Source organism: Mobula hypostoma, chromosome 22 (genome assembly GCF_963921235.1).
Source record: "Mobula hypostoma chromosome 22, sMobHyp1.1, whole genome shotgun sequence".
Lineage (NCBI taxonomy): Eukaryota > Metazoa > Chordata > Chondrichthyes > Myliobatiformes > Myliobatidae > Mobula > Mobula hypostoma.
The window spans coordinates 4,256,072-4,279,556 of NC_086118.1; the positions used below are offsets into that span (position 1 = coordinate 4,256,072).

Genomic DNA, 23,485 nt, shown 5'->3' on the forward strand with positions numbered 1-23,485 from the left:
AATGACCATTTAATTATTTTCATCAAATCCTCCCATTCCTTGGGAAAAGGCTCCTAGTTCCTCTCCCTATCTTTCCATGTTAACACGTTTAATGTACTTATAATAATAGAGAGCATTTTTATAGACATAATGTAGTTCAAAGTGCTTTACAATGGGCTAGAGGTATAAATATGAAAATAAAATTAAAAAATAAAAATAAACATAAAAATAAAAGACAAAGCATGTTAGATCAAAGCAAGGTTAAATAAATAGGCTTTCTGCTAGTGTGCAGAAGTGTCAACTGAGTCTGTACCCCTCATAGTTTTAGGTATTGAATTCTACAATTTAGGAGCATAGTTCAAAAATTGACTTGCCAATTATCTTTTGAGGGAGATTGTTTAAAGTTAAGAGACTGGTTGAAGAAGACCTGAGAGTTTGAGCAGGATTATAAAATGAAAGTGACTCTGATATACTCCAGTTCCAGACCAGCTTTAAAAACAAGTAAGTGAAATTTAAAATCGATTCTAAAAGATACAGGAAGCCTACGCAATGTAGCTAGGATGGGAGTGATATGTTTCTTCACGCTTTAGTTAAAAGTCTAGTAGTGGTGTTTTGAATGAGTTGAAGTTTGTCAATAAATTGTTTTGGAAGACCAGTAAAAAGTGTGTTACAGTAATCTAGACTATTCGATATACAACATGAATTAGTTTTTCAGCATCAGCACATGACAGAAATGGACATAACCTCTGAAATGCTGCTCTGGTCACTTTCTTCATTTGGAATTTAAAATTCAAATCTGAATCCAGGGTAACATGTAGGATTGTTTCTTCTGATCTTACAAGGGGAGCCAAGTTCCCAAGTTTATCAAGAAGTTTTATCTCTTTTGGCTTTGGGGTCAACCAAAAGTATTTCAGTTTTATCTTCATTTAGTTTTAGGAAATTTTTTGCTCATCCATTTTTTTATCGTAGTTATACCAGAAGTCAGAGAGAGAGGGTATTATCGTTATCAGGCTCAACCGAGATACACAATTGTGTGTTGTCTGCATAACTGTGAAAATCAAGTTTATGCTCTCTAATGAGATCTCCTAAGGGGAGCATGTATGAGGAGAAGAGTAGAGGACCAAGACAGCTTCCCTGAGCAACATCAGAAAGTATACTGTATCTCTTAGAAAACTCAGATATCAGTTAACAGTATTTAGTGATGCCACTACGCATGGCTCCATCTGTGACTTTGGTCTAGCATCATTTTTCATGTGGTGACTGCCTCAGCTGTTTAATGTCTTGCATTCATAATGATTTTGTTAGATGTGCAAGGAGCCAATCTCAGGATTCCTGCAGAGCAGAGCTACCTTTTGAAATACAGTCAGTTCTGTAATGCCAGTCTGTGTGGGGCATCCTCTCAAAGCACTTAGTGATTTAGGAGGAGAAAATGATTGGTCAGGACAGAGAGTTGTCAGAATATCCCATAATGCCAGCATACTTCAGTGTGAGCCCAAGGTCCATCTCTCTGGAGTGTGATGTTACCTCTATATCAACGTTTAATCTTTGGATGGGGTAGAAACAGATATGACTGATGAATGGGTTTAGTCCGCACGTTTTCAGTGAAGAGAAGGCGCAGAGTTTGCTGTGCTCTCTTCCAACTCTTGTAAGTAGATTGTTCAGTGAAATGCTGACCTGTACTATATTTGAAATAAAAAGTTGACTAATGCAAAAGAATTGGAATTATTTATCCTGGATTCTATAAATCTTCATAGTCTGAGAATATCTCTGCTCTCTTCTTGGGACATACTAAACCTTTCTGTTGAGACCCAAAACTTACTAACAAACAAAGGAGCTGCGATGGAGGGGAGGAGTTGTGACAGAAAAAGGGAGCCCCCTATATCCTCACATTGAGGCCCTCCGTTGTTGGGGGTTGACCATGGATTTGGCTCCCAGCTGTTTATGTGATGTAAGTCAGGCCAGTATGATATGGAAGAACAAGCTGTTACCCATGCAGCAGGCTCCCCCTCTCCACACAGCTGACGAATCCAAAGGAATGGCAGAGACGATACAGTCTGGGACCAGCTGCATCACAGGAGTTGCTAGTTGGCATTGAACTCATCATAGGACTGCCTTAAGGACTCCAGCTCTGGACTTCTCCTTAGGGATTACTCCCAAAGTCTTCCTCATAAGTGGGTATACCCACAAAGCAGTGGAGTCTTGCGATCAGAGCTTTCCTTCTCCTAGATGAGCTGCCAAATATGGCTGGGGAGCTCCATCTGCCTGAAGCAACTAATTTTAGTGTGCCAGCAACCTGCCTTTGCCCCTGCTCCTGTCGGTAGAAACAGTTCCGCCGAGCTTAGCCACACATGCAGGCCAAGAGCTGGACTTGGTTGTCAGAGGCTAGTTGAGGCACACCACTGGGAGCATTTAATAGGTAGTGGGAGCTTATCCCCACTACTACCCCTGCCTGGCTATAACAACCTTAAGGAGCCTTATCCTTATCTATTATTTGGGTAATACCCATGAGCCATTCTTTGTCGATACTTAAATCTCCAGGCCTGTAATTCCTAGCGAGTAGATTTCAGTCTTTGCAACCAAAATTGGGCCTAATCCTAATGCTAACTCTTGGGACATAAGTGACTGTAAATGTTGGAATCTGGAGCAAAAACAAATGGCTGGAGGAACTCAATGGTCAGACTGCATCTGTGGAAGAAAATGAATAGATGACATTTTGGGTTGAGACCTTGAATGAGGACTGGGAGTGTAGGCAGATATCCAGCTTTGCACCAAAATTGAAGTGTAGAGGGATGTTATCCAGAATAAAGAGGAGAGTGGAAGGGTTGAAGCAGGAGCTGGCAGGTGATAGCTGGATCCAGATGAAGAGGAGTTGATGGGTAGTGGAGCCAGGTGAGGAAAGGAAAAGTGATGATAGTGACCAAGACTGGGGACTGATGTGGAGATAACAAAGGGCAGGGAGGTGGGGGAATGATTTCAGGTAACCTGCATACCCCTCTGTTTCTTTCTCTCTCATTCTGATCCATGCATTTTCTCTCACACACCATCTTTTTTCCAACAACTAACCCTGTCTTTCTCCTCCTGTTACCCAGTTTCTTTCTGCACTCCACCTGGGTCCACTGTCCTCTCCCACCATTGTTCTGGTTTAACTCATCATTCTAATCTCTTTCTTTCCAGTCCCGATGAAGGAACTCAACCCCAAAAATTGGCATTTAATTTCTCTCCATGGATGCAGCCTGGCCTGCTGAGTTCCTCTAGCATTTTATGTGTGTTGCTCACTCAACTACTTCCCTTTCTTATCAGCTTCATCACTCTCCCAGTCTGTGTTGCACTATCCAACTCTCCCTCTCCTACCTGGCTCCACTGTCCATTAATCCTTCCTCTTCTGGATTCTGCTATTGATTGCCAGCTCCTGCTTCACACCCGCCCCCCTTGCCCTTTTGTACAGATTTTCTCCCCTCCATACTCTGTCCTGTTGCAAGGTCTCGACCCAAAATATTGGCTATTCCTTTACTTCCAGAGATGCTGCCTGACCCATTGAGTTCCTCCAGCAACCTGGGTTTTGCTACAGTTCCTGAGGCTCTAGTGAATGGGTGCGGTGAACAGTAAGAGACTCAACGTATTATCCTTTCATCGGGCAACCTTATCCAGATTTAGTGGTGGATTGTGGACTTTCACATTGAATTTACAGAGTTCTCCCTCAGGACAGTCAGAAATCAAGTTAAAATAGAAACACTAAGGTCATAGAACTGTGTTCAAAGTTGCTCTGTCTGCAACTAATGCAAAACTTTGGAGCTGCTCTATAGCACACTCCCTGATGGTGATACACTTGCAACAAACCTAATTAGAATAAGTTCACAAAAATGCTGAAGACAAAGTGTTTGCCAGCCTTCAGAATCAAATCTTTGAAAATTCTTCACCAACCAGATCACTAAGTTCACTGATAATCCAACTTGTCTATCCCCTCGTGGAAGTTAATTAATTTAGTGCAATTTATTTCAGTCTGCCACACATTTTTACAATTTAAAGTTGATGCAGGTCGAACAGGGAATAAAAATGTTTGCCAATCTCTTGAAGTGCTGCACATAGTGAAGAAAGTACAGGGTTAAGTCAAAGTAAAATTAGATGGTGTGAAATGATTACCTGACTGGCAGACCACAGTACGTGTGCTTGCAACACTGTGTGTCCGACAGAGTGATCAGCAGCACTGGGGATCCACAGGGGACTGTCTTGTCTCCCTTTCTCTTCACCATTTACACCTCGGACTTCAACTACTGCACAGAGTCTTGTCATCTTCAGAAGTTTTCGGATGACTCTGCCATAGTTGGATGCATCAGCAAGGGAGATGAGGCTGAGTACAGGGCTATGGTAGGAAACTTTGTCACATGGCATGAGCAGAATTATCTGCAGCTTAATGTGAAAAAGACTAAGGAGCTGGTGGTAGACCTGAGGAGAGCTAAGGTACTGGTGACCTCTGTTTCCATCCAGGGGGTCAGTGTGGACATGGTGGAGGATTACAAATACCTGGGGATACAAATTGACAATAAACTGGACTGGTCAAAGAACACTGAGGCTGTCTACAAGAAGGGTCAGAGCTGTCTCTATTTCCTGAGGAGACAGAGGTCCTTTAACATCTGCCGGACGATGCTGAGGATGTTCTACGTGTCTGTGGTGGCCAGTGCTATCATGTTTGCTGTTGTGTGCTGGGGCAGCAGGCTGAGGGTGGCAGACACCAACAGAATCAACAAACTCATTCATAAGGCCAGTGATGTTGTGGGGATGGAACTGGGCTCTCTCACGGTGGTGTCTGAAAAGAGGATGCTGTCTAAGTTGCATGCCATCTTGGTCAATGTCTCCCATCCACTACACAATGTACTGGGTGGGCACAGGAGTACATTCAGCCAGAGACTCATCCCACCGAGATGCAACACAGAGCATCATAGGAAGTCATTCCTGCCTGTGGCCATCAAACTTTACAACTCCTCCCTTGGAGGGTCAGACACCCTGAGCCAATAGGCTGGTCCTGGACTTATTTCATAATTTACTGGCATAATTTACATATTACTATTTAACTATTTATGGTTCTATTACTATTTATTATTTATGGAGCAACTGTAACAAAAACCAATTTCCCCCGGGATTAATAAAGTATGACTATGACTATGACTATGATTGGACCAGGACAAGAAGTCAGAATTTAGCCCCTTTGTTCATTAGTTATAAATCTTTATGTCTGTGTTTATATTACTTGCATAAACTTGCCACTTTATCATCACAGCCCTCTGGCAGTGTTAGTGTGGCAGAGATACACTGCTGGAAGAGTCAATTGAAGTTTATTGGGTTGCATTGAAAATACCAGCTAGGGTTTTATTGAGGAAGAATTTGACAGGGAGTCTGTCAGACTCAACTTTTTAGAAAGACTAGTGTTACACAGTGCGGATAGCTAAAAAAGCTCCAAAAATACCAGATAAAGTCATTAAAAGAAAATTCAGAGTGGATTGACCATCAACTGCAGGAAAACTGAACGTGTGGTGGTCACTGAGAAGAAAGAAATGCAGAAATGTAAACTGAAAGTGGGAAACAAAGCAATTAACCAAAGATGGAAGTTCATTTACTTAGGGGGCATAATAACATCTGACAGTAGGGCTGATGTTGAGGTGAGAAGAAGGATTGGGATTGCTAAATGCTCATTCTCATGTTTGAGCAGGACACTAAAGAATAATGTATTTCTACGGGCACGAAACTCAGTGTTGAAGTTCTACTACATTTATTCCACACTAACACACGGGGTGAATGTTGGACAGTATCAAAGCAAAGTGAGGGAAGACTCAAAGCTGTAGAAATGTGTTTTTTCAGAAGAATGATGAAAATATCGTGGAAGGACAGATTAACAAATGAAGTATTGCAAAAAGCCAGAACAAGAAGAGAGCTGATATCATCAATCAGGAAATGGAAGCTGGAATTTCTGGGACATGTACTGAGGGAAGAGAAGCTCAAACATCTTGCTGTGATGGGAAAAACCGATGGAAGAAAATGTTGTGGTCAACAGCACATGACATTCACGAGTTACTTCAAGGGATGGGCAGGCAAATGTTTTCAAGAGCATGTTAGAACTTCTCAGATTAATGACAGATTGAAGACCATGATCATCCACATCATATGACTTAATGATGATGATGTTTGTGTTAATGGTAGGGGATACTTCTCTGGTCTTGCGCTAGACTTGCCTGTCTGAAGAACAATAGACATTGCTTGCTTTAACATTCCATTTTCTAAACTTTGTTGGCAGAAACATTTCTGCTGGTTTAGCCTGCAGATGCCGTTTGTTTTTTTCCTTAATAAATTAACTCCTAATAATTTTGGTCAATAATAACAGCATTTTAATAGATTGCAGATTTATTAGTTGTTTATTCCTATGTGAGATTTTAATTTCCTTCACAGAGACACAGAAGTCCAGCACAAAATCAGGCATTTGGAGTCCTGAGATCACCCTGACAATCAACTAACACACAAAAAATGTTGGAGGGACCCAGCAGGTCAGACAACATCAATGGGAATGAATAAACAGTCAATGTTTTGGGCCGAGATCCTTCATCAACCATCCATTTACTCTAATCCTATATTAATCCCATATTTTTATTCTTCTCATATTGCCATAAACTTCTCTCTGATAATAAGATGCATCTAAACACAAAAGGAAATTGACCATGGCTAACTGACCTGCCAAACCACACATCACTGGGAAGTGGGAGGAAACTGGAGCTCTTAGAGGAAAGCCAACTAATTGCAGGGAGAATGTGAAAGCTCCACACAGACAGACAATGTGTGTATTACACTGTTCTATGTCAGGTCTCCAGTACTTTGAGGCTGAAACTTTACTAAGTGTGCAACTGCGCTGCCTATATATAGCAATATGGTTGAGCAATATAAATTCCCGATCGACTAATCATCATCCCATGTTGTTGTTCCCTCAAACCAGGTGTTTACAGACCCAAGCAGCATTCAGAATCTCCAATTCCCTGATACCTCTTTCCTCCTCTCACTTTCTTTGACTGATTTCTCTTCCCTCTTGCTTCCCTGATTTCTCCCCTCTCGTCTCTGCTCTTTAGCACTCCATGTGTTATTTGCTATCTATCTATGTGGTAGTGCAGCTCCTCTTGTGTGTGTTTTCCCCTTTTCTCCAGAACATCCTCAAAAACTTCCAAATCAATAACTCGTCTCTTCTGGGACATTAATTGGCTCAAATCTTCATGACACATTGCCTGAACAACTGAGTTTGCTGTTTCTTTGAGTTCTGCTTGTTTGCAATGCCTATGCTGCAATGCCTAGTTACGATGAAATCCATGTATTTGACTCTTTTCCCATTGATTTGTTGCAATCCATTTCAATGTGCAGGGAAAACTTTTTTTTTTAAAGAACAGCTGACGTCAGGACCTCTAGTCTTGTATTCCAAGAAATTACCACCTGTAAAATGAGGAAGGCTGGAGGAATGACTGGATATTCATTCCATTGTGTCTGTTGATCAAACAGAGCTGCCCAGTCTAATCCCACTGCAGATTCACACAATCATACAGCTTGGAAACAAGCCTTTTGGCCCAAGCAACGTTTCCTCTCATCCCAGTTTATTTCCCCACCTCCCCTCATTATCATCAACATCTCCCTTTTCTCCAGATTCTAAGCACTCACTTGCAACAGTGGCTAATTAACCAACTAGCCAAAATAATTTTTGTAATTTGGGAAGAAAATAGAGCATCTGTGAGAAATCCACATAATCACAGTATGAACATGCAAACATGACAAAGATATCACCAGAGGCCAGAACTGAACCTGGGTCATTGTGCTATGAGGTAGTAGCTCTATGAGATGTATCACTGAACCACCCTTCGGTTTCACTAAACTAGTGATTGGGTCACTACTGAACTACCCTTCCACTTCACCAACTACTGATTTGGACCCTACTGATCCACCCTCCCACCATGCTAAACTAATGATTGGGTCACTACTGAACCCCCCTTGGCTTCACTAAACTAATGACTGGGTCACTACTGAACCCCCCCTTGGCTTCACTAAACTAATGACTGGGTCACTACTGAACCACCCTGCGGTTTCATTAAACTAATGACTGGGTCACTACTGAACCACCCTGCGGTTTCATTAAACTAGTGATTGGGTCACTACTGAACTACCCTTCCACCTCACTAACTACTGATTGGGCCACTACTGAACTACCCTTCCACCTCACCAACTACTGATTTGGACCCTACTGATCCACCCTCCCACCCCGCTAAACTAGTGATTGGGCCACTACTGAACCACTCTTCGGTTTCACTAAACTGATGATTGGGTCACTACTGAACCACCCTTCGGTTTCAGTGAACTGCCTCACCAAACTAATGATTGGATCACTACTGAGCTACCCTTCCACCTCACTAATTAATGATTGGGTCACTATTATTTTCACTAAATGTAGGCCTTAAGCTGGTGATACTTTTTTTTACCTAGGAAACTACTTTCTTTGGATTAGCAATTTTATTTTGGAATGAGTTTGAGAAATAAGGCCAGCTTTCAATTAAATCTTGGCAGTTTGCATCTCTACCCTATTTCCCAAAACTTACAGCCTTGGTCAGTTTTTAAAGTAGTAGATTAATCATTCATCTTATAACTAACTGACTTTTCTTTCAGTTGTCCTCAATAGACAACTGTCACTACATGACCCATTTTGTGCCATCAACTCAGGCTCAAATTATACACATCAGTGGGCAATACAAAGTCATTAGTAAGGTAAAGATAGCCCTACATATGCTATGACATTGATGTATTATTTTTGTTATGTGTTTTGAGATGTTGAGTCAACAATTAAACAATTTAAATGTTATGATGCTGGACCTGGTTATTCATGTGAATACATATAATACACAAGAACATACAAATTATTTGTGTCCATTAATCCCATCAAACATTTTGCATCATTCAATAACATCATGGCTGATCTGAAGCTAGTCTTAGCTCTGCATTCCTGTGCTTCATTCCCTTGCTTATGAAGAATCTATTTACATTTCCCTCAAAATATTCGAAGACTACTTACACTGTCCCTTGGGGAAGAGAGTTCCAAAGACTCCTGAGTCTCAGAGAGAGAAAGCAAATCATTTCATCTCCGTGTTATTTTCCTTATTTTCTAAGAATGACCCTAGGTCTTGATTATGCAGAAGAGAAAACTTTCCACATCCACCCCTCAGGATCTTAAATCAAATACGTATTGCAAAAGGTGGGAAAAATACTGTGATGGTGTTCATGGGTTCATCATTCAGAAATCTGATGGCTGAGGGGATGAAGCTGTTCACAAATCATTGAGTGTGTGTTTTCGGGGTCCTGTACCTCGACCCTGATTGTAGCAGTGAGAAGAGGGCATATCCTGGATGATAGGGGTCTTTAATGATCGATTCCACCTTTTTGAGGCATTGCTGCTTGAAGATGTCCTGGATGCTGGGGATGCCAGTGTCCGTGATGGAGCTGATTGAGTTTACAGCTTATTTTGATCCTGTGCAGTGCCCCCCGCCCCTCACCTCTTACCAGACAGTGCTCTCTACAGTACATCAGTAGAAATATGCTGGTGTTTTTGGTGACTTACCAAATTTCCTCAAACTCCTAATGAAGTATAGCCCCTGTTGTGCCTCCTTTGTAATTGCATCGAAAAGCTGGGCCCAGGATAGATCCATAGAGATGTTCATTCAGCTGTTCACTTTTATGTTACTTAACATGTTACTTCTTCAAAGAACTTCAATAAATTGGTCAACATGATGCTCACAAAAATAACCATTGGAAATTAGTGTACAGTATATTAAACATTTATGAAAATTTGCTTTTCTCAGTGCATTGGGATTATACTGGCACAATGTGTGTGGCACTGTCATGTATATGGCAAAATCTATGGTAACCCTGGTGTAGAGATGCATTATTGAGTAGACTTCATACTTAAGGGCAAGTGGTCATACATTATTTTGTATCCTTTTTAAAGGTTTTAAAATATGCTTTTTCTTTTAGGATATGTACACCCATGACGACATGGCTAGGCACAGCTCAAACACCATCTATACATTTGCTGATGACATAATTATTGTTGGCAGAATTTTAAATAGTGATGAAGGGGCATTCAGGAGTGACAAAGATCAACTGATGGACTGTTGTCGCAACTCAACCTTGCACTCAACGTCAATAAGATCATGGAATTGATTGTAGACTTCAGAAAGGGAATTTTGAGGGAACCCATATCAATTCTTATTGAGAGATCAGCAGTGGAAAGGGTGATCAGTTTCAAGTTCCTGGGTGTCAATATCTCTGAGAATCTATCCTGGGAGATGTTGATGTAATTATAAAGAATGCATGACCATTGTTATATCTCATCAGGAGTTTGAGGAGACGTGGTATGTCACCAAAGGCTCTCTCAAATCGTTATTGATGTACCATGGAGTGCATTCTAACTGGTTGCATCATCATCTGGTATGGTAAGACCACTGTACATGATCAGAAAAAGGTACAGAAGATTGAAAACTCAGCCAGTTCCATTATGGGCACTCTCTCCTCCCGAACGTTGAGGTGATGATGCCTCAAGAAGGCAGCATCTATCATTGAGGATCCCATTGCCTCAATCATGCCCTCCTCTCATTGCTACTATCAAGGAGGACGTACAGGAGTGTGAAGCCACACACTCAGTATGTTAAGAACAGCTTTCCCCTCTTCACCATCAGATTTCTGAATGGACAATGAACCCATGAACACAACCTCACTATTTTCCCCTCTGTTTTGCACTAGTATTCAACTATATATATTTCTTATCGTAATTTCTAGTGCCTTTCATTATGATTTGCACTGTATTGCAGTCACAAAGCAGCAAATTTGATGACGTATACCAGTGATATTTAGGGTATGTAAGAATATATTTTTGACTCTCATAACAACTGCAATCCTTTACCTAAATTTCCTATAAATAATGACAAATTATTGAGAGAGACTTCATTGCATTCTAGCACATTGTTTAAGATTCTGATTGGACTTCTGTTAAATCTTGTCAATTTGCCATGCTGGCTTTAAAAGCACCTCTATGTGTATCTCTAGGACCTTCATAATTTGCACGGTTAAAATCATCATTTAGCTTACTTTGTTCTCCCAGCCATCCTCCCCAGACACTTTTAGACAATTCTTTCATATTTATCTGTGTAATATTTCCTGTTCCAAGAACAGGAAATTGAGACTTTCCAAAAGGCTAATTCTCCTGTTCTCATCACTTGGGAGATTACTTTGTATCTCCCCTAGTCTGAAAATTACTTAACACCTACTATACTTTGCAGTCAGTCTCTTAGTCATTTTGTTACAGTGCTGCCTCTGCATCTTTAATTTCACACACCAAGATGTCTGTTACATGGAACTTAATTGAATTCTCTTTAAAAGGTCATAACATTTCCATCAGTCAATACTTCCATTACTTCATCACATAATTTAGTCATGTTTGCCAAACAAAGATTGTTTTATAATAATTCCCTACTTGCTTCATCCTTTTATCCATTTATGCTTTTCTAAGTGATAATTAAGTTTGTTCCAGATTATAATCAGTATAGTTTCCCAATTGACTTTTAACTGCTAAGTATATTACTCCCTTCTGCTTTGAAGTGGGTGTAAGTTTCTGTGAAAAGTATCCTGAAAAGTTTTCCCTATCTGAGAAGGATCAAAGGATGTAACTAATCTTTTCCCCTCAGCCAATTAGAAAACATCGCAGTCAATCTGGATTTTTTTTTCAAAAACACACTTAAATCCATTTTTTATCCCGTCTTTTTCTTGTGTTATCTTCGCCTTCATTAGTACACAGAAATAATTCTTTTCAGTAGTGAATACAGTTTTTAAATACCCACTTGACACCTTCATTTCCCTTTTATTGACCCCAAATTCGGACTCATTTGGTCCACCTTTATGAAAACCACTAATATTTCTTCATACCTACTTTTTATCCACACATTTCCTTTATTAATTTCCTTCTGCACTTTCTGTTCTTGGGAAGTTTAAGGTGCGACATAGAATTGATTATTTATCTAGGATTGTATTTCCGCCGGTAGCAGACGTCCTTTAAGCCCCTTGCGGAGTTTTATTACGCCAGGGACGCTCTCTAATTAGAAGCTCTTGCTGTATTATAAATAGTAAAGAACTCACCTTATGCATCAGCTCCTCGTTGTAGTGAACTACATTGTTGGAGGACGGCGTGTGGCTCTCTTCCGTGTCTGTGTCCATCGCAGAAGACCCGTAAGCACTGTCTGGGCAATAGAGCTCCCCATCAGGGACACTCTGAAACTCTAGCCGTGGTTCCATCGCGTCTTTATCTTCAAAAGCAAGTCTGGAGGGCAAGCGTGAAGATCTCGATGCCGGCTGGGAGGGCGGTACGACACCAAGGACAGCTCCTTCGCCGCGGTTCCTAACGCTTTCAACCGCGGCTGGTTGTGCGGTTCAGCACAATGGAGAGTTCCCGGAGCCCTGACGGCCTGAAGATGTTCACACCGCGGCTAACTCCTCCTCCCTTCACTTTCAGCTCTGAAGTTGCAGAAGAGGCCGATTATCAGTGGGTGGCAAGAGAGGCGTGTCGAGGCTCAAGCCTCCTGAACCCTTCCCAATTCAGCACTGTGAAGCATCCGCCCTCAATCTTCTCCCGCTGCTCCACTCCTCCCCATGACAACTCACACTGGGGAAGAAAGAAAAGCGCAGTGACGTAGGACGCAAGCATCCTTGACATTTCCCAACCCAAAAATCGTTCAGGGAGGTCTTTCACCTCCCTCTCAGCCTAGTTGCGCACCCTGGACCCGAAGTTTAAACGCGCATACTATCGTTGCGTCAATGCAGATTTCAATGCGCACTTTTATTTCCTTGGAGGATGAGAATGAAATAGTGCAGCGTCGGCAACTGGAAGTGAAGCCCTGAGTTTTATGAATGGAGTCCTGGCTCCGAGTACAGGACGATATCCACTGGTACCTGTGCAAGCTGGGCTTTGGACCAGCTTCTTTTCTCTTTACCGCAGAATGAATCATTTTCTCGCCATGAGCAGCCCAGAACACGCCCCATATTTAACCCAGACCCTTAATGCCATATTAATACATACATCTCAGTTTGATAACTTTTGCTCAGGTGCCGGTAAGATAACATTTTTCCTAAGAGTTTTGCTTTGGAATGCGGGGGATGTGTTCGTGCTTCGGTCCGGAGACCCAATATATCAAGTGTTTAACTGAGGGCATGAGCGGAATGAATGCCAGGCAATTGGCACCAAGGTGAAAGGAGAGAACTGGGGATTATTCCGGTCCTTCTTCACAGATGTCTGGATTCTTGGGAGAAGTGAAAACGTTTGCAATGCTAGGACAGGACATTCTATTAATGATTAAAAAGTTATCTAGTTCAAATCCACCTACTCACCAAATCTGTCAGCTACTTTTCCCCAGAAATTCAGCTGAACGGTGCCCAAATGCATCTCCCTCCCCCTCTCCCCCCTCTCTCTTCCTCCCTCCCTCTCCCTCCCACCCCCCCCCCCGTATTCCTTTAGTATTTTGTATCATTATTGGAGGAAATAATCCTGTCATGGTCCGGTCCGTGACGTCCGCATTCCAGTTCAAGGTCCAGTCCATTGTTCCGTATTCCAGGTTTTCCGGTTTTCCCTTGTCCTGTTGTGTGCCTTAATTGAGGCACATGATTCTGATTTTGGGCTGGCAACATAAACAGCTCCTGGGTTCAGCTTCAGTTGCTGGACTGTTCCCCTCCCTTCATCTTCTGCCTGAAGCCTTGCCTGCAGCCTCCACCTGAAGCCTTGCCTGCATCTCTGTCAAGTTCTACTGCCGGAGCAAGACTGGAGCCTTGCTGTGTCTAGATAAGGCACTGTCTTTTGTTGATTGGAACTGTCTCTTTGTGTCCTCGCCTTCGCTAGATAGGTCTGGCCATTTGCTGCTACCTTGTGTTGGGAACCATCTTGTCGTGTTCAGCATTCTGTGTATGAGTCCTGGCCCTACGTCCTGATCCCAAGGAGGGGTCCCGGCTCTGTGTTCTGCGTTCCTGTCTCCCAAGACCAAGTCTCTGTGTTCTGCGCTCCTGTCTCCCAAGACCAAGTCAAAGCTTCATGTTCTTGTCCTGTCCATGTGCCTCGCCGAGCCCAGTGCTGGAGTTCCCTCGTCCTGTCCAGGAGCCTCTCGTCCTGTCTAAGCCACGTCCAAGAACCTCGTCCTGTCCAAGTCAAGGCTTTGTGTTCTTGTCCTGTCCACGTGCCTCATCCTGTGCAGGAGTTCCACGTCCTGTTCTGTAGCCACGTCCTGCCCTTGTCCCGAGTCCTAGCCTAGAGCCAGGTTCCGGTTCTGAGTCAAGACCTAGGTTCTGGGTCCTTGTCCAGGCTCTGGTTCCGGAGTTCCATGTCACTAGTCCAGGCTCCTTGTTCCTAGTTCCTTGTCTGGGTTCCGTGTTTCTTGTCCATGTCCTAGCCCAGGCCCTGCATCCTAGTCTCATCCAGGGCTTGTGTCAGTGTCATTTCTTCCCCTCTTCCCTTGCTTTCTTGACACTCCGAGTCCTGTTCCTGGTACTTCAGTGTCTGTGTCTTGCACTTGGGTCCACCTTTAGCACCCCCCATCCCTTATGACAAATCCTCTCTACCTAGCCCAATCACATCCTTGTGTTTTTAAGGTATCTGAATAGGTTTATCTCTTGTTCCATGGAACATGAAACACTTTTATTTAGTCTGTTCCCATAGATCAATGTGTTCAGGCCAAGAATACAGGAAAATAGGAAAGATGGGAGTGAATAAGGCATTTTGTATGCCATTTGATTAGACCGTATGTTCCTGACCTGGGATCCACAGAACCCTTGCATGTTGGTACTTAGTCCGTGGCGTAAGAAAGGTTGGGAATCCTTGGATTATACTGATGCTGAGCCACACGAGGACTCGGTATACTTGTTAACCTTAATTCACTGACAATATTTGCTTTACAAAACCTATCAGCATCACGTTTTAAGAAGAAAGGGAAAGGGAGAAAGCCAACCTGTTAGTCTGACACAGAATGAGAAGAAAACTCTGGAGCCCCTAATACTGGATACAATAGAAAATAGTAACTAGGTCAAACTAGATTTATGGAAGGGTCGTTGTGTTTGACCATTCTGTTTGAGTTCACAACTCTCCCTCAAAAAGCTCTTGAGCCTTGGTGGGGGGTGAATTAAAAGTTTCAAAACAGGTTTTTGAGCATGGGTATTGAAAGTTTAGGGATGAGGGGGGATGGGCTGGAATTGAGATACAGATCAACCACAGCCAAACTGAGTGGTGCAATGACCTTGAGGGACTGAGGGGCTTACTCCTGTCCCAATGACTAAAATCTGTTTCTAATATTAGCTTCTGATGTTACTACAGCTCACTTCTTCCGATCGTACAGTTGTACATACACAACACTAGGAATTGTGAAATACGGCAAATGGAGGGAAGCTAACACTTTAGTATTTTGGTGGTGACATGAAACCAAGTAAGACTATTTAATTAATGCCTCTTTTTTCACAACTCATAGAAATGCTGCATGTGTACTTTGCAAAACTATAATCCAGCGGTATTTTGTTTAGGAAATCCCACATCAGCATTTATCATTTAAACCATGCTGACTGCTCAGTAGTGATGGAATGATGCTCCTGTCTGAGAAAATGTCAAGCTGGCAGTCTGTTCTCGACGGATGTAAATGATCCCTTGGCAATTTTGAAATAATAGCACAGAGGTTCCCCAAAACATTAACAGCTCTTTTTTATTTGTTTGCACTTCCAAACATTGCCTTACCCTCTTCCCTTATACATGAGATCTGTGGAAAATATACAGATTTTATGCATTCATCAAGGCCAAAAAGCTGACAACCAGATTTCATAAGAAATGAAAATAAACATATCAACATAATAATATTATATTGTGGATGTGGAAGCATTGGAAAGGGTACAGAGGAGATTTACCAGGATGCTGCCTGGTTTAGAGAGTACGGATTATGAACAGAGATTAAGGGAGCTAGGGTTTACTCTTTGGAGAGAAGGAGGATGAGAGGAGACATGATAGAGGTATACAAGATATTAAGAGGAATAGATAGAGTGGATAGCCAGTGCCTCTTCCCCAGGGCACCACTGCTCAATACAAGAGGACATGGCTTTAAGGTAAGGGGTGGGAAGTTCAAGGGGGATATTAGAGGAAGGTTTTTTACTCAGAGTGGTTGGTGCGTGGAATGCACTGCCTGAGTCTGTGGTGGAGGCAGATACACTTGTGAAGTTTAAGAGACTACTAGACAGGTATATGGAGGAATTTAAGGTGGGGGGTTATATGGGAGGCAGGGTTTAAGGGTCGGCACAACATTATGGGCCGAAGGGCCTATACTGTGCTGTACTATTCTATGTTCTATGTTAATATGTTATAGGATAGTGTGATCTGCAGTCTCCATCGAGATCATGACTCAGTCTTTATATTTTTTTAATTCATAGGGATGGTTTTGGTGAGTTAGGTGTCAGCTTAAGGTTTAAGAACGGGGATGTGGTGGAGCTAGAGGTTAGATTAGGCTTAGGGACAGGGATGAGGAGGAAGTAGAAGTCAGGCCAGAGTCTAGGCCTCCGTTCCGCACTCTACGTTCAAAGTCCAGCAACCTGGTCAAGTGATAAAGGTCATTTAGACTCTGTGGTCGAAGGTCAGTGGTGTGGACATGGGAACGAAGGACATTCAGATTCCAGGCCTCTGCTCAATGCTCGAAGGCCAGCGACATAAACAGGTGATGAAGGGTATCCATTGATGCCGGGCTGTCCTGGGCCGCTGAGTCCCGGTATCAGATGTCTGTGTCAGCAGGAGGTACGGGGAAGCACAAGGGCCAGTGAGTCAGTATGCCTGGATTTGAGCTTAGAGTTCAGAGTCCCATCATCAGCTATTCCAGGGGTCAATACTGAAGATCAAAGTCCAAAGGTCAGTCAGAAGTCTGGAAGTCAAAGCTTGATGGCTGACGTCCAGGGGCCCGTGCTGGAGTTGGGGGACTGTCTGTGAGTGTAAATGGGTGGGTGGGAGGGAGGAAAGAGGCTTGCTTTGATGCTGTTTTTTTTTTTTGCTGCTTGTGCTCTGTTCTGTGTTGTTCTGCCAAGCACTGCGAATATACTATGTGTAGCAAAGCTGTGGGCTGTCCCCAGCACATCCTTGGGTGTGTTGGTTGTTAATGCAAGTGACATGTTTCTCTGTGTGTTTCAACGCACGTGTGATAAATAAATGACTCTGAATCAGAAGCTCGTGTGAATCAGCAGATGGAATCAGACCTGCTCCAGATCTCATGATGGCTGGTACGTCATAACGGGCCACTTGTCCAGTTCCTTCATACTATCCCACTTCCCAATGACCACAGACCATTAATCTTATCTCTTTAAGAGAAGAGATAAAACAAAGGCAAGTGAGAAAAAATAATCCTTATGAGTCACTTAAAGCCAGCCTTGATTACATTGAGGATATGCTATCTTTAAACTATGTTCTATTATTGTACAGAAGCTGACCTTTAATAGAACATTCTGTTTATCGAGAACTGTTTATTGGGGGTGTTGTGTTTAGTGTGGAGGGCTGTCAGAAGTTACAGTGGGACATTGATAGGATGCAAAATTGGGCTGAGAAGTGGCAGATGGAGTTCAACCCAGATAAGTGTGAGGTGGTTCATTTCGGTGGGTCAAATATGATGGCAGAATATAGTATTAATGGTAAAACTCATGGCAGTGTGGAGGATCAGGGGGATCTTGTGGTCCGAGTCCATAGGACACACAAAGCTGCTGCGCAGTTTGCCTGGGTGGTTAAGGTGGCATACTGTGCATTGGCCTTCATCAACCGTGAGTTCAAGAGTCGAGAGGTAATGTTGCAGCTATATAGGACCCTGGTCAGACCCCACTTGGAGCTCTGTGCTCAATTCTGGTCACCTCACTATAGGAAAAATGTGAAAACCATAGAAAGGGTGCAGAGGAGATTTACAAGGATGTTGCCTGGACTGGGGAGCACGCCTTATGAGAACAAGTTGAGTGAACTTGGCCTTTTCTCCTTGGAGCGATGGAGGATGAGAAGTGACCTGATAGAGGTGTATAAGATGATGAGAGGCATTGATCATGTGGATAGTCAGAGGCTTTTTCGCAGGGCTGAAATAGCGAGCACGGGAGGGCACAGTTTTAAGGTGCTTGGAAGTAGGTACAGAGGAGATGTCAGGGGTAAGATTTTACAGAGAGGGTGGTGTTATGTACCCCTAGGGGTCATATTTTTTATAGACTATATCTTTAAAAAGAGAGAAAGAGTTGTACAACACAAACACCTTGTTATTAAGAGAGAGAAGCGAAGACTGCTTTGAGATGGTGTTATGGTTTCTCTGCAGCGTGTTTACACTTTTGCAAGGACATTGCCAGCTTCTGTGTTCTTACAGAGAGAGAAGGGAGGAGCTACTTGATGGACAGCTGGTGTTTAGCATGGTGAGATAAATAGGTCAGATGATAGACTGACAGACACATGATTTTGGACACTGGATGAGCTTTGTTGTGTGCACAGAAAGGTGGGTTTCCCAAGGACGAATCAGTGGCTCTCACAGTGTGGAAAAGGTGTGACCAGTGGGGAGTTATTAGTGTGTCCAACCCTCGTCTGGGTTGATAACTCCAGCACAGAAGATGGTCTCCTTTTTTTGTGGTCACATTCGGTGACTTTAAAGGAAGTTTGCAGAGGAGAGAGAAAGGTTTGAAACAGAAGAAACCTAGTGATAAAGAGGTCACTGTTTGGACTCTTTCTCTAAGTAGCCCATAAGGGTGAGTTTGAGTTCCATTCAGATATGAAGATGTGACTGTCACGTAGTTAATCTACAAGAGTGGGTTCTCTGGTGAGGGGAGAACCTTTGTGAATAACACATGTGTTACCCTTTTTTGGGTCTGGTAGTTCACTGAAGAAAGGCACGCCTGTGGCAAATCACTGTTGGAGTTAGTTCGTATGTCGTGGAACTGGATAAGTGGCTATCACGTTGTGTGTTTGGAGTTGGTTCCCTTGAAGAGGGTCCCTTTAGTGATAAGCTACTGTTGGTGATAATCCACATGTGGATTCTGTTTGAGTATCCTGTGGCCACCACTTTGGGATGACCCGTAGCTGAATTCGGGTGTGGTACCACTTGTGTTGAAAGGATATTCATTGAAGATCACTGTCGGTGATACTTCGTGTGGGAAGTGGAACAACTTTGGAGATAAAACCTACTACTATTGTTATTGCTGTCGTGGAATCTGTGGAATATTGACGTAATTGCCTTCCCTCAACATTTACCCTTGATTAGAAATATCTCTCTCTCATCACCTATTCCATAGATGAACTGAACTTTCATACTTTACCATCTCAAGACTCCAAGCCTTGTTTCCCCCAAAGTCAATAGTTTGGGAGTTATATTTGTACACATATATACACATAACACTGCTAACTTGTTTAATTTATCTGGTTATATATGACTGTCTTATGTAGTTACTAATAAAAATAGCTTATGTTAACACCAATACCAGACTCTAGCTGTTTTCCATTTCTGCTGGTTCTTTAACATGTCACGGGGTATGTGACAGTGGTGAGTGCGTGGAATGGGCTGCCGGTGACTGTGGTGAAGGCGGATATGATAGAGTCTTTTAAGAGTCTCTTGGGTAGCTACATGGAGCTCAGAAAAGTAGAGAGTTATAGGTAATACTAAGTAATTTCTAAATTAAGTACATGTTTGGCACAGCATTGTGGGCCAAAGGGCCAGTGTTGTGCTGTAGGTTTCCATATTCTCGTGGAAAGTATCATCTCCCTCCCTCCCAGAGTAACCTGTATTTTGTATCCAGTCTTTGTGTATAGCTAAATCATGATCCTTGGTCCTCTTCACTGTGTGAGTCTGCAATAATCACTCAGAGGCACGCTCCCAACCTTTAACTACTTCACAGACTTAGATTATTTCTCCTTTAGGCTGATCCTGCTCTAAAGTGAAGAGATTAAGATTCTTATATTTCTCTGAGAAGCTGACGTTTTAAACAGAGAATCATTCATGTAGCTCTCTTCCAGACCTTTGCCTGACTTGTAACAGATAAAAACTGGACTCTGACCAGCAACCTGAGTCAAAATATTGTCATTTGATTTGATATAACCCAATATGTGTAGGCTTTAATGCAGTGACATATAACCTTCAGTGTTCTGTATACATTAGCACCAAGAGTTTCGTTTAACCTCAACTTTTCTCCCTGCATTATTCCCTGCTAATGCATATTGGGAGGATTGCGGCAAATCTCCCAACATATGTGACACAAGAGTCATCTACAGAAATACGAGCAGAATTAGCCCATCAAGTCTGCTCCACCACTTCATAATGGCTGATGGATTAATAACCATTTATTACTGAGTATTTGATGGTAGTCCTGACTTGCACAAGCATGCATGTCAGCGAAAAATTTACTGATGATATTCCTAGCTCCACAATCTAGGTCATTAATACTGGCAATGACAGTTTCTGCAGGTCATCATTAGCCTTCAGACTGAATGATAACCAATAACTCTGATTTTCATCTGCAGCCTTGGTTCTCATAAGTGCAGTAAAAATGATAGTTCTGAAAAAAGAGGAGCAAATTTTTTACAAAAGCAATGGTTGTCCATTTCCTTATACGAATGCTTTATTTTACCCCAAAGGCCTTCCAACTTGCTATTGTATTTTGCTCCTTTCAGGATGCCCTTTGGCTGTAATTTCCAAACAGCATTGGGCCCCTGTGTGCATGCAACAAGTGAAATCTTAAAATGTGCAGTTTGAGTACAGAGAAGAAATTAAGAACCTGGTGGCATTGTGTGAAGACAATAACCTATCCCTCAATATCAGCAAGACGAAGGAATTAGTTGTTGACTTCAGAAGGAGAAGCGGACCGCACGACCCAATTCACATCGGTGGTGTGCAAGTGGAACAGGTCAAAAGCTTTAAGTTCCTCGGGGTCAATATCACAAATGACCTGACTTGGAGCAGTGCTGTCAGGATAATCAAGGACACGGCCCACCCAGTCAACACACTTTTCATCCCTCTTCCCTCCGGGAGAAGGCTCAGGAGCTTGAAGACTCGTACGGCCAGATTTGGGAACAGCTTCTTTCCAACTGTGATAAGACAGCTGAACGGATCCTGACCCGGATCTGGGCCTTAGCCTCCAAATATCCGGACCTGCCTTTCGGTTTTTTTGCACTACCTTACTTTCTATTTTTCTATTTTCTATTTATGATTTATAATTTAAATTTTTAATATTTACTAATTTTTACTATTTTTAATATTTAATATTTGTAATCCAGGGAGCAGGAAGCACAGAATCAAATATCGCTGTGATGATTATATGTTCTAGTATCAATTGTTTGGTGACAATAAAGTATAAAGTAAAGTAAAGTATCTGATAAATGTTTATACAGTATGTCATCTAATATAGTTCATTTTTATTTCAGACTCCATCGTCAGTGGTCACTCCTGCAGATTCATAAGGAATTTCAAATATTCACATTGTTATATTTGCAGTCCAATTGCTGCTTTGAATGTATTGAGGAGTGTGTTGTTGTTCCAGTTCATGGTGACCCCATTACTCGAATGTCTGGTTCTGTTGCTGAAAGCATCTGTATTTTGCTCTTTATAAAGCAGCATACACATTCAATGAGTTGTGCCGAACATGTCCCTACCTTAGAAATTACTAGGCTTACCTATAGCCCTCTATTTTACTAAGCTCCATGTACCTATCCAAAAGTCTCTTAAAAGACCCTATCGTATCCATCTCCACCACCATTGCCGGCAGCCCATTCCACACACTCACCACTCTCTGAGTAAAATATTTACCCCTGACATCTCCTCTGTACCTACTCCCCAGCACCTTAAACCCATGTTTAAGGTGTTTAACGAGACACAGGGGACTGTCTTGTCTCCCTTTCTCTTCACCATTTACACCTCGGACTTCAACTACTGCACAGAGTCTTGTCATCTTCAGAAGTTTTCTGATGACTCTGCCATAGTTGGATGCATCAGCAGGGGAGACGAGGCTGAGTACGGGGCTATGGTAGGAAACTTTTTCACATGGCGTGAGCAGAATTATCTGCAGCTTAACGTGAAAAAGACTAAGAAGCTGGTGGTAGACCTGAGACGAGCTAAGGTACCCATGACCCCTGTTTCCATCCAGGGGGTCAGTGTGGACATGGTGGAGGATTACAAATACCTGGGGATACGAATTGACAATAAACTGGACTGGTCAAAGAACACTGAGGCTGTCTACAAGAAGGGTCAGAGCCGTCTCTATTTCCTGAGGAGACTGAGGTCCTTTAACACCTGCCGGACGATGCTGAGGATGTTCTACGAGTCTGTGGTGGCCAGTGCTATCATGTTTGCTGTTGTGTGCTGGGGCAGCAGGCTGAGGGTAGCAGACACCAACAGAATCAACAAACTCATTCGTAAGGCCAGTGATGTTGTGGGGATGGAACTGGACTCTCTGACGGTGGTGTCTAAAAAGAGGATGCTGTCTAAGTTGCATGCCATCTTGGACAATGTCTCCCATCCATTACATAATGTACTGGTTGGACACAGGAGTACACTCAGCCAGAGACTCATTCCACCGAGATGCAACACAGAGCGTCATAGGAAGTCATTCCTGCCTGTGGCCATCAAACTTTACAACTCCTCCCTTCGAGGGTCAGACACTCTGAGCCAATAGGCTGGTCCTGGATTTATGTCCTGGCATAATTTACATATTAGTATTTAATTATTTATGGTTTTATTACTATTTAATTATTTATGGTGCAACTGTAACGAAAACCAATTTCCCCCCGGGATCAATAAAGTATGACTATGACTATGACTGTCCTCTTATGGCAACCATTTCAGCCCGGGGAAAAAAACCTCTGACTACCCACACGATCAATGCCTCTCATCATCTTATACACCTCTATCAGGTCACCTCTCATCCTCCGTCGCTCCAAGGAGAAAAGGCCAAGTTCACTCAACCTATTCTCATAAGGCATGTTCCCAATCCAGGCAACATCCTTGTAAATCTCCTCTGCACCCTTTCTATGACTTCCACATCCTTCCTATAGTGAGGTGACCAGAACTGAGCACAGTACTCCAAGGGTGGTCTGAACAGGGTCCTATATAGCTGCAACATTACCTCTCTGCTCCTAAATTAAATTCCATGATTGATGAAGGCCAATACACCATACGCCTTCTTAACCACAGAGTCAACCCGCGCAGCTGCTTTGAGTGTCCTATGGACTCGGACCCCAAGATCCCTCTGATCCTCCACACTGGCAAGAGTCTTACCATTAATTCTGCCATCATATTTGACTTTACCAAAATGAACCACTTCACACTTATCTGGGTTTAACTCCATCTGATACTTTTCAGCCCAGTTTTGCATCCTATCAATGTCCCACTGTAACCTCTGACAGCTCTCCATACTATCCACAACACCCCCAATCTTTGTGTCATCAACAAAC

The 23,485-nt window shown here is 42.7% G+C and overlaps 1 protein-coding gene across 1 annotated transcript in view; it reads right to left on the reverse strand.

Annotated features, from left to right (window-relative positions):
• Positions 1 to 12,668, reverse strand: part of LOC134336598 (ras-related protein Rab-37-like) — a 306,886-nt gene extending 294,218 nt beyond the window's left edge. The window contains exon 1 of the mRNA XM_063030920.1: positions 12,175 to 12,668. Coding sequence (XP_062886990.1) covers positions 12,175 to 12,330 — 156 coding nt within the window. The 5' untranslated portion in view covers positions 12,331 to 12,668. The remainder of the gene's footprint in view (positions 1 to 12,174) is intronic.
• Between the last annotated feature and the right edge of the window lie 10,817 nt (positions 12,669 to 23,485).